Source organism: Corvus cornix, chromosome 2, assembly GCF_000738735.6.
Source record: "Corvus cornix cornix isolate S_Up_H32 chromosome 2, ASM73873v5, whole genome shotgun sequence".
Taxonomy (NCBI): Eukaryota; Metazoa; Chordata; class Aves; order Passeriformes; family Corvidae; genus Corvus; species Corvus cornix.
Genome location: NC_046333.1, coordinates 129,141,185 through 129,159,753, shown reverse-complemented (window position 1 = coordinate 129,159,753; position 18,569 = coordinate 129,141,185). Strand labels below are relative to the sequence as shown.

The following is an 18,569-nucleotide window of genomic DNA, read 5'->3' as shown; positions in this document are numbered from 1 at the left end:
GGCGTAGAATGAACAACAGTGATGAGCAACGAGGTATTTGATGATGAATACAATGTTGTAAGTAACAGACTCGGAAGAATGCAGTTGCCTTCAAACCAGCACAGATGACACAGTGAACTATAATTTTGCCTCTATGCTGAATTTGTGGGTTCAGGAAATAAGGCATAAATCAGTATGATAGCAGATTAACAGAAAGTAATGAAAAAAATTAGAAGTTTGCTGAAACAGTTAGAAGGGGTGAAGAAAGAGAGAATATCTATCCTGATAAATAAAGAAATAATGAGATCTCTATCACAACTTATTTTCAGGACTCCTGAAGAAAAGCAAGTCTATTGCCTGGAACAACAGCAAGCCATAAATATGGATACAATACATATGCCTACTAAAGCTGTAGGGGAAAAAACAAGGTAGGCTCAATCCCCTGACTTCTGCATTTAAATTCTGGGAACTACTGTGCATCCTGAAATATAAACCATAGAGATAACAGAAGTTAAGATGTAGGATGTAGATTTAGACATCATCACAAGTAACTTTTTTTTTAAAACCCCGACATTAAGGATAATAAAATCAAGCAACTGGGGCTTGAAATAATAATAATGATATATAAAAAAAGGTGTTTTCTCCGGCAATGATTAAGAAGACCACTAAAAAAATCAAAAGTGACACTTGTAATTTTATCAAAATAAAGATTAATAATTTTCTGCTTCAGAGAGCTTATATTCAAATACATGTATAATACTAACAAGTTTTGACAGTCTGGAGCTTAAATACACATATTTATATTGGACAGGAAAAAGTACTAGAGAATTATCTTAGGAAAAAACCCTGTTCTAGCAGAAAGGTAGTCAATATGATGATAAAATTTATTTCTATTGTTCTGATTCTGGCACTCATTGAAGAGGTGATGCTCATATTGAAGAATGAGTAAATTAAAATAACTTCCTGATTTTTTCTCTCTGAGAATATTTTCAAAATCTAGAAATGGAAAAAAACCCAATCTAAATTTCGTTACAGAAAAGTAACTTCCTCATAAAGAGGAAAAAGTAGTCCAGTCCTTTGAAATTTAGCCTTAGAGTTTCAATTAAGAATGCACAATAAAACCCAGCAGAAACATTTCTCAAAAACCAGGAAAATATTTTAAAATCAACTTGTTAAGTAATGTGATCTAGAAATGTCTTAAATCTGAAGAATGGCAATTAAACCACAGTTTTTAACCACATATTGCCCTACTGTAATCAGACAATATGTGGATTGTATCTTGAGTGGCTTGGAACTAGGCTCTGTACCCATAATTTTCCAAGAATGCATTTTCAAGAAAGGACAGGACTTGGCTCAGTGCCCAAGCAGAAGCTGTGATTAATTATGACAAAAGGAGGCAATCTGGAAAACTGCCCACAAACTCAACAAAGAGTGAGCTAGATCTAAGGTGAAGTGGCAAGAAAAGGGAAGAAATGGGTTGATTCCTACTTGCTGAAGTGAGAGAGATGTGATTTGTTTTGAAATGAATGCTGTCGATTAAAGTGTCAGCATTAGCTATCTGTGTTCGTGGCATTAAACCTAATTTTCCTAGACAAAGTGAGACAAAAGACTGAGTAAATAAATACAATTTTAGTGAAGAAATATGCACAAGCTATAATTTCCATCTTTCAAAGTGACTAAAAAACTTCTATTGACACATTGACACTTCCATTTAATTTTAAAAATATATATCCAAATCTTGTAAACCTTTGCCATAGGTTTTTCAGACTTTGCAACAGAATCTTTATATGAACTGCCTAGTACATCCTTTGGTGTTTCTTTTGAAATCGTACCCTTCTGTATTTAGTCTACATCAGTCAATAAATGAAAAATAATGGAACTACCAAAACTTTGTACCTCATTCGAATTCAGTAGCCCAAACAGCCCTATGCCCAAAGCGTCTGTAGTACACTAAAACAATTCTGGCAGTAATACATTAATATGAAATTAATTACTGCATTAGACTAAAGGGCTTTGACTGACTAGTTGATTCCTGGGTAACCATTTTCTGAAAACCTAAAACCACTCAATTCATGATATGACCAGTAAAGCAAGGAGACCCTTTCACAAGAAAGAAAGAGCATGTGGCTCTTAACATGAATGCAATTACCATATATAATAGACATTTCTTTAAACTATAGATTTTACATGGTACTCTGTCCAGTCAGTTACTGTACTTAGCCAAGATCAAACTATAAATCCTAAGTACATAAAGCTAAAACTTGCAGTAGCATCTGCATCTGATTCAAAAGAAGTATTTACAAATGTTTTAATCAAAAACATAATTATAAATTCAGAATTTACCATATTTTGATAATGCACTTACTGAAATAATTTGGAAATTATCCAGCAGAATTTAGCTTGATATTACAGTGTACGAAGCAATCTTTTTCATTATATAATTTTAAAAGTTTTTAAAATCAGCAATAATATATTAATTGAGCTGTTTGCCTCTTGTGCTTTTAGTTTTACTGCTAGTTTTGTGTAAAGATTCTTAATGGAACCTATCTGACAATATCATAAGCAATCAGTGGACTTTTTGGTAATCAGTGCAAATTTGGACCTAAGTGAAACAAGAAGTATTCCAGCTTTGCACATATATATACAGACATTGAATGCTCCTTTTCTCGTGGGAAACCAGCAGTTTCGAGTTCCACCATATTTTCACATACTTTCATAGGGTGATATTGAATGTTGTAGTGGTTTACATTCTAGAAAGGATGTGTATTTGGATATAATAATGAAATGCTCTGAGTTGGGTTTTTTAGTGTATACATGAAACCCCAAAAGATTAGCCCTAAAATAAGTATAGAGGCTGAAGCAAACAAAAGAATTAAAGGAACATGCTATTTAACAAAATGCATTTTAAGAGTGAAACCTCATTTCATTTTAAAAAATATTTCATTCTGATTTTTTTTAAATATGTCACACTGGAGGGGAAATGTACAGGCAAATATTGTAAACTGTATAAGTAACTGGGTAAAAAAGGGGTGAAAAAAAAGGACTGATAGCAGAACATGAAAGTTTGGGATTTTTTTCAGATAATTTCAGCAAAACCACACAAGGATTTTGCAACAAACTTGCAGCATGGCCACAAAAGACGCCGTTTTGCAAAGCAAGTTTCTTACATTGCAGCTCATTTTGCAGTATTGTATTTTCTCAGAAACGTGTGGAAAGAGAAACATATCTATACATAAATAAAGAGCAAATACATGTATGTTCTTCTGTTTTCAGATGCTGAGTAAAACTTGACACTTTTCTTGTCCCTTGTAAAGTTTGCTCTCACACGCAGTATTCCCTCATTATTTTTCTTCACCTTCACTTTTCCCTTTCCATTTGCAAAGTACCAAGTGGTGCTGCACTGTGCAGCTCAACTGAATTGTGACAAATTATGTACAGGGAAAACAAAATTTAATAAGTTACGTGAACTATGTGTAAACACAAAAATACCACAGGCTCAAGGCCAGTGTACTAGATTTGTTCTCCATATGCATAGTCCCTTTCTACGTATTTAACCATGATCTCACATGCTATAAAGAATTCATTTCACTGGCTTGCTATACTTGCAACTCTCCTATCACACTTTATTAAACATTCTTATTCTTGCTTTGCCAACCCAAAGGCTGCCTGAGGCAAAACTGGGCTTTGTGAGTGGGAGGTGTTTTGGAGTGGACAAAGAAAAAAAATGTAAGCAAAAGTACCAGTCTTTGGATTTCAAGGATTTGAAGTAAAGAACATGTCCAGAGAGATGCCAAAGTTGCCTTTCACTCTCTAGATACATGTGCAAACTACTTTATATCTAATTCATATAATTTTCACATAAAACTACAATGACAGAAGAAAATTATTGTTAAAGTCTAGCTCTGGTGTTTCTGACTGAGATACTGTACCTTCTTAAGGAAACTCATAAGTCTGAATAGATACCAGAAACATTTTAAAACATTTATGTAGTAAAATTGTCCCTTTTTTATTATTCTTTCAAGTTGTACAGAGCAAATTTTTTTTGGTAATTTATTTTCACACAATTTACAGAGCAATTCAGAACCTTAAAAAAAATCAGGAAAATTTTTCTTTGGAATGTGTTCAAAGGGGTTTGATTTCAAAAGAGAAGTGAAAGGCAAAGAACTTGTTTCAAATACATTAAAAATACAAGGGATAAGGGAATAGATTTCTTTCAAAGCATTTGAATGACCTCATTTATGATATCATGAGCACACCAACGTGGAAATATTTCTTCATATCACTGCAGTTCTTTATTATTGCTCATAATGTATATTCTGATTATGCCTTGGCTGCAGTACTTAACACCAGTCATCTCTACAAGATGACAATATTCCTATATGTAAGTACAGTCTCCATGGAAACACCATGAAAAAGAGGCTATTCACATTTTATATTAAGAATCATTTATGAAAAGGTTTTTAAATAATAAAAAAAATTAATATATGAAGAATCATTTTTAATAGTCTCATAAGCCAACTGGCTATTCATAGAAATGGCTATGACACTTTTAGGTATGTCTCTGCAAGATAAATGGATAAATTAATTGTGTTTATTACATGCCCCTAATTTTTATTAATAAATTGGTCCTGTAAAAAACTTACCAATTTACTATACATATGAAAAACTGCCAAATTTATAAAATACTATGAAAAAAAAAACATTCTAAAAAGCAATATCTTCTAATCAAAGAGTTCACATTAGCAAATTTCCCAAAATAATAAGAAAAAATAAAGGACACAAAGACAGTCAGTGCTTTTAAATAAGGTGTCCTAATTTAGTGGCTGACTGGATGAAGTCTCACTATCAGTGCAACTTAAATATCACCTCAGCAAGTAAATACAGTTTTACTATGAGCAATGTATCATTTTGGCAGGGAGTGTTGTAATACGAATAATGCCAAGAGATTGTGCTCACAGCACCTAAACTCAGGGCTTGCTGGAATAAGTAACCATCAAGAATATATTCATGTCTTTTGTGTAATAAGATTATACAACTTTGCTCTTTAAGGTTTCAGCCAAAAGTATGTACTTTCTGAGGGCTGTAACCATGACAGTGGTGGTGGTGCATCACCCCCTGCCCTTGACCAAACAGCCGGGCGGTGACATGTCCTTGAGCGTACCAGGTGCTCTCCCGTGATACAGGTGGGAGCAACACTGTAACAGCAACATCCGCTGTCCGGCCCAGGTGGGGAACAAAGGGTGATCAGTCATCCCCTGACAGCCTTAGAACATTCCCTACCTGACCTGGAGCCCAAGCAGAACGGCACCATTGTTGCTGAAGTTTTGGAAACAATTTCCAAGTGTTTTGGAAACTCCAGTAGTTGCCAGCGTGGGTTATGGCCAGGATGGAAACTAACTCATGACTAAAGCAAATCACCCTGTGACACAGGAGTCCTAAGTGAGTCCCTCTGAGCTCTTCTGGGCCACAGTGGGCTGTGCCATCACCTCCCTCAGTGGGGCACCTCTCAGAGCTCATGAACCCTCAAGTCTGCGATTCTCAAAAGACCATCACTTACAGCGAGGCCTGGGCTGATACACAGACATGCACATACTCTTCGAGGTGCAACACCTGCCTGTTGAGAAACACTCAGGCATTTGCCATGAGTATTTCACTGAAGCCAGGGGGAATTTTTGATAAGCACCTTTACACTCACAGACTGACATGTATACATCTCTGCCTGTGTGTGTGAGTGTAAATTTACTATGGTGTGAATGTTGTTACCATGGAACTGTAATTAAGTCTGTTATATTTATTAAAAATCCCATTTAATCACTTCATAAATGTTAAATTACTCAGTGAAGAAATTCTGTTAAACCCTTTGGCTCACCTTATCTTTTTGTATCCATACCCTTTGCACCCTTACCCTTTTCAACCTCGGTCTCCATGCAATCCATTCTAAGTTGATACTAATGCAATTTTCCTATGAATGCTTCATCCTTGGAGTAAGTGAGTGAACCTTGCCACTGAACTCTGTTAGAGTCGCACTTTCATAAGTTCGTATTAAGCTCATACCTGCTTTTGCCAATGGTGATTCTTTAAGCAGCCTAACTGCTCATTTGCAACAATACTGCATGAAATGCTGCATGCATTTTATAAAAATTACCTTAAAGCTGTCCATTTGCTGTGTTTATGGCAAAGTAGTATCATGTCATAAAGTAATAAACAACATATCTAGAGTAATTTTTGCATAGGAGATGCACAAATCATGGGTCATTTTCCTTTTACCACAATCATGGTCAGATTTCATTCAGCAGCATATGAAGAAACTATGTTGAAATTTATGTTTATATTCCTTCCATGTGCTGATCCAGAAAGAGATTACCCTCCCTGTATGAGTGTATAATGGCTCAGAATAATAAATGGAATTATTGATGCCCTAACACATCTATTTTAAATTAATTACTGTGCCCATTCCTGCTAGTTCTCTATCAAGTTTTTCCAAATCTTTTCTTACTAGCAATCAAAGCAAGATGAAGGCTCATCTTCTGTTCATTCACACATGTGTATAACAAATTCCTTACTCTTACACAGAGACAAATAGCGTTGTTATTTAATAAAATGATAGCTAATGAAGTAACCCATCTCTTCCAATGAACTCACATGAAAAAATGCCAGTGGTCCCGATATATATGGCATTTTCATTCCCAGCAGATACTTCACTTGTGAAGTCACAACATGTGTAGCTGCTCCTGTTGTCATCGCACTTATCACGGGTTCTGTTAACAAGAAAGTGGCACTGCCCAACTGCAGCATAAACATCGCTACCTAGAAGGCAAAGGCAGGAGGATCAGCAATTATAAATGCAGCTTCTTGGTGATAGGACAATGAGCCAGAGTCCTTTTAATAAATTATAAGATAAATGAGCTAAAGGTACAAAGCAAAAGTCCTTTGAAGGACAAATGTAGCTGAAAATGGAACCCACTGAAGTTTTGTGGGTTTACCTGCACTATTTTACTCACTAGTTTACCAGACTCTAACACTGGTTTGGTAACAAAAGCAGACTCAAAGAAACTCTTAGTATTCTCTCCTGCTCAAATACGTGAGCATGATAAACACCATAAAAACATCAACTCGACACTGCAACACGAAGTACAGCAACTCAAAAGTGAGACTGGTTCTAAGTCTCATTCCTGCTCCACTGCTATCCAACCTCAATGGGCCAAGGGCCATATCTTGCCCCAGCTTACTGGTTGCCATCATGTCACTATCAGGATTCCCAACATTAGTAATTTCAACAGATACCAAATTTATGAGGTGCTATGGAGAGTCTTGTGGTGAGACCTCTAATCCAGGAATTTAAACTACAGTGGAATCTACAATTATTGTAGGTACTTTGTAGGCGTACAGGACAAAGTATTATTGTGTTCAACTGTTTTCTCCCCTTATCCTGGACTTCAAAGAGCCTTTCCCTCCGAAGTATGAGATTTGACAACTCTGAATTCTTTCAACAAAGTTGTCACATGACTACAGTTGCTGCTGTGGTTTACGTAACGCTTAATGCTTTTCTGATCCACATTAAGTTACATTGACATTATCTCCCCTTACAATGAGTTTTGCAGTTTCTTATTTCTATGGTCTTTTGCATTTGCTGTTCTTCTGCCTGAAAAGTTGCATGCTCTTGGCACAGAGTTGTTTGTTACCATATTTTCTAAGAGGTTAATTTTGTGTTTATCATACTAAATATCATAATTTTGGAATATAATACAGTCTCCCTTGCTTTTTTGTTTTGTTTTGTTCTGAAGCTAAAAGTATCATTTTCAGATGATATCATTCTTTATGTCTGAACACCATTGATTTTTTTCACCATAAAACTCACCTGTATGCAGTGAGCTTTGAGCATAGTACCACAAAAGAAACAAAATTACCAAAATAAGTGGCTTTTAATTTACTACAAAATCTCTAGTGAGCAATTTCCTCTTCCATTTGAGAGATTAAATCTGAGATTTTTCTTCTATTTCCCACTAATAGCATGTAAATTGCTCTGTACTATGAGCAATTGGAACATTGATTGTCATTCAAGATTGGACTCCAATAATGATAATTACTGTATACCCTCAGTGGGTAGTAATTTATTTAGTCAGGCCTAAAACTGATAATTACAAATTTCAGATATTTTGTTTAGCTGTTTGTTCTAACAGTGTGCCTACTAATATATTTAAAACATTGCTCACAGTAGCAAAGTTCAATAAGAATTAAATTCTCCCTTCCCGGGTGAATTTTTGTTTGTTTTCTAAGATCAGTTTCTATTGTCTCAATGTGAAATTTCTAACTGTGTAATAGCTTAGCTTCCAGAAAATTGGATGTTTATTTAGCTTTGGAATCTAAACCGCAGAGACAATTCTGTGTACTGCATAATGTCACAAAGAACTATTAGTTACTATTAGCATTTCAGAGAAAGTTTTTACTGTGAGTTACAGGAAAATGATTGCTGAACTTAGAAACTTCAGCATCACTCTCAGATTTACTTATTTATTTTTACTTTTTTTTTAAATCATCATTTTAAGAGGATGCTTCACAGGTACTAACTAAAAGATCACATTTCAAATATAGATTTTATTGGTTGCTTGTAACCGTAGGCTATGTAAAATACATGCAAACCATGAGTATGGTTTCAGTTAGACAATTTCTGTAGCCACTCAGTTAAACAAGCAACAGACTACACTTGGTCCCCCCTCCTTATCGCAGAAGGTAGCTCAGGACTTCCAGAAATAAAGACAGTTCTTCTTCATCATGAACATCCTACTCTTTATTTACATGATAGCTGAATAAATATGATGTGCACCCATACATCTTCCATGGAGAAGGTCTAACAGTGAAGCAACCAGAACAGAAAACATCCTGGGTGGAGGGTGTACTTTTCAGCATAAGCTGGTATGGGAACCTCCTGTAGTCCTTGCAACATGAGTAACGCACAGAAACCGATTAGATCATGAGGAGGCAAAAAGTTTTGAAACAAGCCTCCCAAATCTAGTTCCATGTGAGTTTTCTTGACAGATATACTTAAAATTACGCAAGCCCAGCTTGATTCTACAATTAACCCTCCATGCTGGGCAACAGCCATGTAAGTTTGGCTGCCACTGCATTTTGAATAAACACCATTTGAAACTGAGTTAAGCTGACACCACACAATTGCATTACATTGCACTATGTCATAAAATCTTTCACCCAGTAACACTGACCAAAATGTAGAAAGTTCAATATTCTTAAAGAAATGTCTAACAATCTGCTTTGTCTTGGCTACAGTTGTGATGCTCATTTTTGCAGGTCTTCGACTTTATTTTCTGGTATATTGTATGATTTCTCTTCCTTCCTGATGCAGACAAATTACAGAGAAAAGTGACAGTGAAGTGCTAGAACAGAAAATTTAAAAAGAAAATAAAGGCAAATATTTTTCTCCCTTATTTGTAGTAATACTGGGATTTTCTTGAAGTGTAAAAGAAACAACATTTTCACATATTTTAGAATTGTATTCAGAATTTTTAATTTTAAAAAACTTCGTTCCTAGAGAAGAAAAGCATATTTCAGGGAAAGGACATGCACAATATAAAAATGGTTTGAAAGGCACTTGGCTATTGGTTATTTGTGTGGCATTTTCAGTACATAACAGCATAAAAAAAGGCTCATTAAGAAGTAACTTTCTTGAGATTAATTTTGCTTTCACCAGCTATACATTCTTGAATAAACTCACATAAATTGAATCAAGAGTTTTCAGGGAAAGGAGAAAAAATAAAGAGAAAATGAGGGAAAGCAGGCTTGAGTTAATGCACAGTAAAGGAGAAAAGATCACAGAAACAAGGTATACAATGAAGTGATTAGACATAACTGGTGGAAGGTGTGATTTCTAAAAAAAATAAATAGAAAAAGAGAAGTACATTTCAAATTGGAAGAAAGATAATACTAAGGGAACCTTTTCTTGCAGCTGTCTTTACTGTTCCATAATTTTACACTGAGAAGTAGAAGAGAATGGGAATTCAGCCAGTAGAAGAAAAATGAGCAATTGCAAAAAGCAAAGCCCTCTATGTTCATTAATTCAGAACCTTTGGTTCTTGTCCACTTTCAATACTTTCTTCCCATGACAACATGCTCAGTTTATTATTATTATTAAAATTCCATTCAACATGTAGTCAATTTAACTTCATGGCCAGTAAAAATTTTTATCACTTAACAGTTCTTTGGAAATCACTAACGTCAAACTTTCTATCCACAGAAATCGAAAGACTGATATCATTTTACCTTCTGCACAGATTCAGTTTTGGAGAATGAATTTTAAGCCCCTCAAAATGTCACTGTGCTGGAAGGGGTTTTTTCACTATTACAGCGAACAAAAGTGGTGGTGCCCTTTCTGATCATTTGCTGCATGGGGTGGGTAGATGAGGTCAGACGTGGGGAACATCTCTTGGAGGGAAACTGTACAGACTGTGAGCCTCTCAGTTAGTACATTTTATTCGTTATCTCAAAATCAAAGGTTGCAAAAGTGAAGACATCTATGGACCTTCCAGACAAAACAGACAGACATAGTTCAGCCTGACTGAGTTGCCAATTTAAAACTCTCCCTGGCCTGTTTCAATAGACATCTAACTGGTAGATCAGTAGGTTTTGGTCTTCTGAGTTGAAGCTCTTATGTTCATTCTGGGTGTCTTGAGGGTGTCTGGTAGCTTCTGATGGTGTGCAGAGTGGACTTTCCTCATTCCAGGACCTGAAAAAGTATTTTCTATATTCTTTCTGTACTAACACATGGTATGCTCGACCATAACTGTGGGAACCAGAGCATCCACCCAGCCCACTTGTAGTTTTCAAGATACAGAATATGAGCCTGCAAGAAGGTATTTCCACTTTAAAAGAAAAATGAACTTTTTTCCTGGTTATCACTGTACAATAGACTCATGTTTTTACCTCCAGAACTATGTGTAACATAGAATAGTGCAGCATCATTTTTCCCACAGGGAAATAGAGATTTGGACAAGAATATTGCCTAACAAAAACACCCTTCTTATTCAAATGTGCTCCTTCGTTATTAAGCAAATTGATAATAGACTGTGTAAATTTGCTCTCCTGAAAACCAGAAACATTTTTATTTCCAACACGGTATATCAGAAACTAATTACATTAGTTTTTAAAATACAATAGATGAAAAAATTACCGATAAAAATGTCTCAAGACTGGAATGCAATAGGCATCTATTTCTCATTTACAGAAGAGTAGCCCAACTGAAGTCTATAACACTGTGGTCTTAAGAGAATAAAGCTTTTTCCTAGGGTAAACTTTTTTTTCTCAATTTGATCTGCAAGGAGCTTTCCTCTATTAATTCAGCAAATCTTAATCTTGAATTTCAATTTAGTATGCTAATATTTTTTTAGAGACACATATATTTATGCGAGTATTCTTGCACATATAATATATTACTAGGGAAAAAAAATCTTACCCAAAAGCTCTTTTGAGGATTCTTTTAATGTTATAAAGGGACTATCCAATTTAATTACAAAATTACAGGTATCTGTTATGTTCCATCATTTTCTCTCCCCATCAATACCTCTGAGGTATTTAATATCAGGGAAGAATTCTATTAAGTTGATTTGTTTTTCATACCCTGTTTTTCCTTATAGAGTAGCAGCTACGCAAACATTAAAAAAAATCTTCATTATGCCTTCCATTATGCCTGCTTTTAAAAATGAGATAATGAAAGCATTATATTAAATGGTTTTGGTAATTACAGGTTTTATTTTATGTTTAATTCTTTTCTATTTTAATACTATTTTATCTTCATCAGAATGCCTCTTAATATAACTAAATATCTTTCCTCTTTTATGAAAACTTCCTCAACATTAGATTTCAGAAGCACTTTAGGACTCTGAAATATATTACTTAAGAAAAACTTAATCAGCTAAGCCCCAAATTTCAATTCTGATAAGCTCTACCTGTTCTTGTCTTATGACCAGAAAACAGTTCTAATTTATTTCATGTCTGGATGGCGCTGAGATTCACAGAGCCTGCTCAGAGTTTGCCTCACACATAAATGCACAGTTGTGGTCTGTACTAAACACAAACTAGCCAACAGCAGTTCATCTCAAAAACATCTCCCCCCATGCTTTCCCTCCATTGCTCACTATTTTGTATGTTTTCCCTTGTTTTATAACATTATTTGCTGTTTAGAGTACTTAGGCTACTGGAAAAAAAGTATCAAATTGCTTTTTAGGCCGAGGGTGTTCAGCTCTTTACCTACTCTTCTCAAGAACAAAACAGCTGCTTTGGCAAGGACTTTTCATCCTTCATGTGGAGGCTGCCCAAGGTATGGATTAGTCACAGCATCCATTGTTTTGTGCAATTAGTGGCTGGTTAGAGAGCTGCATTTTGACTGTTTTTCAGAAAAATTTAAGTCTTATAGTAGATAACATAACCCAGGTCTGCTCCCTTCCCGGAGCAGTACCATCCCAAATAACAACTACACTGAAAATACAACTTCTTTTTGTATTTCAGGATGTCTTCAATGAAAAGCTGTTGCCTCAAATGCTTCCTGTCCCAGAATATACATTAACTCCAGGCTATTAATTAATTTCTAATCTAATCTGATAAATAGAAGAAGGTGACTGATTTAGCTCTCCATTAAGAGCACAATGTGCCCTGTCACCTTCTCTGGGGTTTGCAGCAACTGTTAGTTGGGAGACTGGAATCATGATGAGAAACATAGATTCCCACACTTAACAGCACCTGGGAAGATGGCAAAGTTTAATCTCAGCCTTGATCCAGACTTTCACCTACGTATCACAGTATTAATAGCTTCAAGGCACTTCTTTAGGAAATAAGTATTTTACTCTGGTCTCCAACCATTAAACACACAGAAAGGACTAGTGCCAGCACAACAAGCACCACCTGTGTTAATATGATTCTATTGCAAGTGACATTGTTGACCTGAGAGAGGAGTCCATGCACATGGCACAGTTCCCTACCAGACCTGCTCTGAAGATGCAGGGAGGATTTTGTAGTTCTTCTCATTCCAGTCAGGATTAAACAGGACATAGGCTGAGATAAATCAGCTGATGCAATTGAAGTCATATGAAAAAGCAGAACTTTTCAGGATGAAAGAGTAAGAGGTCTAGAGAACTTACACATCTAATGGGATTCTACAGCCACCAAGCAAAATAATTTCTGCACTGGATTTTGAAGTGAGATCAAATGAATGCAGGCACCAACTTCCTGTGTGAGGCATTTTGGCCTCTCTGAGGATGATGTAGGAGATTTCCAACCTGTGAGCACAGGTCTCTTGCATGAAGATCTGCATTCATGCTCTGCTGTTGCAAGCACCCTGCATAAGATGCGGTGCTGTGGTTCACATAGTGGTGCACTGGGACAGCACGTGCAGGCACAGCCACGCACAATCTGCATCAGCTCTGCTTTCCGTGTTGTCTGTAGGCTGTCCCTCATGTTCCCACCCTAAGCCATAATCCACGAAAAGAATCCTGGTCATAAACCAATAAAAGAATTATAAAAATGCAACAGAAATAACAATGCTTCTTGATATTTCCTGGTGACTAACATTAAGTATGCACCCCAGTTCCTGCCAAGCACACAGGCTACTGAAGATCCCATTATGGGCTCCTTTGCTCCTCCTCTGCACGGTAGAGGCATCCAAAGCACCAAGTGGAGGGGTCTGGGTTTCTTTCAGGAGCCCAGGTACCCAGGAGTTGTTGCAATATTGCAAGCTGGAACATTTCTTCTATTTTAATATTTACAAGAAAAGAGGGAAGCTTTCTTTGAAGACCTAAGCAACTGGCAATGGATAAAGGAACTTGGCCCTTGTGGCCAGAGTAAGAAAAAAGAAGAAATTTAAAAGACCTCTGATCATTTGAATAAACTTTAGAGAATCATTTGAAGACATCTGTTTTACTATTTCACTTTAATGATGGGTGTGTGAACTCCAAAGAGAATTTAAAGTTTTCCCTACTGTTTTTAATTATTGGATATTGTATAGTATTTCTTTTCAAGCCAAGGGCAACAGAAAGCCTCAGGAATATGTCAGTGCTTACCAGGAGCTGATTCATGTTTATTTCTGAAGGAGAAGGAAAGGGGACACCAGCTGCAAGTGAGCGTTATATTAGAGCTGACTGAATGTGGTTTTTGCTTCATATTGTAACACATTAGGAGCATGTATACAGATAATTACTACATCTCAACAAAGGAGTAGCAAATTCTTAAAGCACATTAATTTCATCATTTATGACCATTGAACCAGATGTTTCCATTAGTTCTTCTCAGAGAAGTAAAAAAAGTATTATGAATGTCACAGCTGTTGCAAAGGCAGAACATCAGTAGCATACAGAAAATGTGATCACCACCAACCTGAATGATTCCTCCTAAAAATGAAACTGCTGCTGCAACTCCAATCCTCTGCATTTCAAATTCCGACAAACCCAGAATTCCGGAATTATTGTTTGCAGTGAAATTAGCTCTGACTGAAGGAACAAGGCGCTCAACTGCATTGGCAGATATTAAGGAAGTTAAAGCAAAAGTTCCTGCAAAAAAAGCCACACATTAATCACCAATAATTGTATATCTGTCTGTATTCATCACTCATGGTCTCTTTTTCAAAATAGCCATTATAAGTAAAAGTGCCATTTTGTATATTCCTGTCATCATAAGAACAATTTTTAATGTAATTTTTCTATGTAACACACATTTCTTCCCATAAAATACCATTTATACAGGCAAATTAAATATAAATCCTTTTTTTTTAGCACATTCGTTTAGACAGGTTTACAAAAGAGATTCAAATACAACAATTTACAATGATTTCAAGTTATCAGAAATGCTTTTAACTCACCCTGGATGTGATCAAGCAGCTATTTGTCTTAGAATCCCAAGTGTTCACCACTCAAATTTCTAGGGCAATTAATTCCCACTATATATAGCACCTAGCCCATTAAATAGTACCTAGCACTCTAATAAATGGAGGCAAATTATGAGAAAAACATTTATTTGCTGAGAGAGGTATAGCATTTTTAATAACACAAAGATAAATGAGGATGACAATTCGACATTGAAAGACGCAAACATGCAGAGCTATTAGAGCGTAAGAAATATCTTGCTATGTCAGAACAATGGCCCATCTTGCCCAGTACTCTGCCTCCAGCTGTGAAAATCAGAGCTGTTACCCGGGGAAAGCACACAGGCCTGGCTGTTTTCTGCAGGCCATTGCCCTTATTGCCAGCATCCATAGCTGTTGTGATAGAGAAGTACTTCCTTAGCTGGCCTTTTTTGATTTTGTTTGTGGACTAGAATTCATGAATTTGTCAAAGGCTTGTCTGAGCCAGCTTGTATATCTCCCTCCATAGTGTCCTCTGAGAGCAGGTTCCAGAAGTTCACCATCTGCTGTACTGTTTTCTTTAATCAATACTTTAGAAGTCTTTTAAAGCGAATTCTCTTTGAACTCGCCTTTTTTCTACCGCTGCAGGACCTGGTGAACACAGTCCTACCCTCACCTTGGCCTTCATAGAGTAAACCTCACAGCATGAATTCCTTGGGAACCCACCAGGGATACTGCCACCCTGAAAAATGACCATGAGGTCCAGCCTTTTGCTTCATATCCTTCAACCAATTCATAAAAGGACTTTCCTTCTATCACAAGGGCAACTTAGTTTCTTTAGTAACCTTTGGTATGGAACCTTATCAGTAGCTGTTTGACCATTCTGATATCTTATAGTCAAAGTATATCCCTTCTCCATGTGCTTGTTGACATTCATACAGTAGTCTAGGAGGTAGTGAGGTAGGATTTTCCTTTACAGAAGTCACATTAATTCCTTTCCAGCAGGGTCTGATTATACATATCTTTTTTTGTCCCATCCCTGGGAGTGTTCAAAGCCGGGTTGGAAGGGGCTCTGAGCAACTTGATCTAGTGGAAGGTGTCCCTGACCATGGCAGAGGGGTTGTATCTTTAAGGCTCCTTCCAATCCTGGCCATTCTATGGTTGTAAGATTCTATGATTCAGTATTTTTATTTCTGTTATCAACAGGTCTGCAGTTCCCAGGACTCCCTGCAGAGACCTTCTAACTACCCTGCAAAATTATACTGACAACTTGATAATCCTGTGGCCTTGCCACAGAATGTCCCTGTTACCCCTTTGTCAGAAAGGTGTCCTATCGGTGTACTTCTCATTGTCCTGATTTTGGTGTATTTATAGAACTTCTAACTATCAGTTTGATCATACTCTCTGTAGAATTCTTCAAATTCTTTTAGCCTTTTAATACTCCTGCACAAGTTTGACCCGTCACATTTCATGGCTTTCCCACCCACCTCATTTAGCCAAGCTTTCAATTTTTCAAGTGCTATTACACACTGTTACCCATTACAGTCCCCTTAATTTGCCCTTGAACCATGAAGGGGTGGTTTTTTTGATCACATTCCCTTTTTTTATCTAGGCCTAAAATACATTTTCTTCAAGAAACACTCAGGATAGTTTTAAATATTTTGCTTTTCAGATTGCTTTTTTTTCCTTTTGGCTGTTCTCTTATTTTTACTTAACCCCCCTTCCCCCCCCCCCAAAAAAAAAAAAAAAAACAGTTTACATAAAATTGAATTTGAAAAGAGCTTACATAAAATTCTATCTTAAATTAAAGACTTGTATGTGTTACTATGACAGACAAAGCTGTCTGACAGGATGGTTCAAAATCAATTACATTTTAAAAAGTCATGAAAAAGGTGTAGGTGTTTGTTGCTCAGGTGGGAAATCTTTTGAAGTAGATCAGCTATTTCAAAGAAGAGGCATTTCAAATGAATAAAAGTTGACAGAACAGGGCCATTGATGGATTTTCCATTTCATATTAACATGACTGCCTTCACTAACAAAGGGCACTTTTACAGCCTGTGTACATACGGAGAGCATCACAGATCTTACCGAAAATTCTGGTAAGTGATTGTCTCCAACGTACCTAAGGAATTACAGAGCACTTGAGGCAGGCAGTATACCTCCTACACACTCAGCTACACACCATGATGCCTTAACTGAGGCTGGAGGAACAAGTGCATGAGACCTTTCTACCGAAAGGATCAACAATATATGTCACACAAATTTATTAATTAAAAAAAAAATACATCAATGCAAGGAAACTGTTTTGTTACCTTTTTTTGAATGAGGTTAAATTTTGAAGTAGAGACCTATGAATGGAATAGGTTTCCACACCAAGGACCGTGCAGAAATCTGCAGACATGAAGCTGTGGAACTCAGTAAGTTATTTTCTGAACAGTATTCCCTCCCAAGGATAAAACGTCAGACTTAAGAGCTTCTGCTTACCTATTCTATCACCTGTTTTCATTACTAGAATTTATGTCAGCCAGATGCTTACTTATCTACTTTCCTACATATGATGGATTCTTGTCTTCCTAATAATCTTACACCAACAAACTTCTGACAATACACTGCTAAATTTTTCAGTTTTGAAACAGCTTTTTAAAATAGGCTAAAATTTTAATGAGTGTACTAATCTGTCTCTATTCAAGAGTAACATTCATTTCCCAGATTCTAAATTTTCACCTTTTTTTGGAATGCTTCCTTTTTAACATGAGTTGAGTACAGTCCCTTACTCATACATATTAAGACACTAACACATCCACAGATCCTTTTTGCATATCAAAAGGCTTAAATACTTTCTGTGCATCAAGGGAATACAAACTTTCAGCTTTCCTTTTTCTCTAAGACAATTTATAGCTGTTCAGAATTTTATTTTTTTATAATTTAACTGAATATTTTAGATAAAAAAGGGTACTCAAAATGTGTTGCTATCTTCTTACTAAAACATTGCATACACTTGTACAATCAGACTCTGCAGAGTTCATTTTGAGTGTGATTACCCAGAACTATCTTTCCTCCTTTCAGGAGATTTTCTCCTCTTCAAGGAAGAGATACCTCCTCCCTGCTTAATTCTTCTGACAGCCACAGGTTCCCTTTACCCAGACATGCTGTGTGTTGCTACTGGGCCTATCTCATCCTTCTTGCAAACTTCAGGGGCCATCAAGTGCCCACTTCTGCACAGCAAAGAATTTGGGGTTCAATCTAATGAGTAGTATTTCCAGCTTCCCTCCATAATTTGATTTCTTTGGGCTCAGAAACAGAGCATTCATCTACCTATTAGGAGAACAAAACCATTCAATTCTCCAGCTGCTGAGGCTCTGCTGAGGGTAAACCTGTAACTCATAACTACCAGCAGATGAGCCAGCCAGCACCTTTCACTATCTACCTAACTACTCTGGCAGAGGACAAGAGTCCTCATTGGGAGAGTCTCTAGCTTTAATACAATGGCAGGTAATGGGCTCAGAAAGTAGTTTTTTGGGGTTTTTTTCCCCTGAGAAATGCAGAATTTGTGTTTTAGACAGGTAAGAAGCAACGTGTGTTTTCTGTGGTTTAAGATGCACTCAAACATTTTTCATTTCCATTTGCATACATCTTGTTGGCAGAGGCCTTTGTTAAACTCTTAGCCTGAAGCAGATTTCTAAAGCAGAGTTAAAATACAAAAGCTCTTAGTAAATTACATTTACAAAGGAAGTGTCAGTGCAATATTAAA

General features: G+C 36.4%; 1 protein-coding gene across 1 annotated transcript in view; it reads right to left on the bottom strand.

Moving 5' to 3' along the window:
* Positions 1 to 18,569, bottom strand: part of SLC26A7 (solute carrier family 26 member 7) — a 66,826-nt gene that overhangs the window by 34,386 nt on the left and 13,871 nt on the right. The window contains exons 3-4 of the mRNA XM_010404993.3: positions 14,356 to 14,528; positions 6,622 to 6,786 (exon numbers count right to left, since the gene is read on the bottom strand). Of these exons, the coding sequence (XP_010403295.1) occupies positions 6,622 to 6,786; positions 14,356 to 14,528 (338 nt within the window). The remainder of the gene's footprint in view (positions 1 to 6,621; positions 6,787 to 14,355; positions 14,529 to 18,569) is intronic.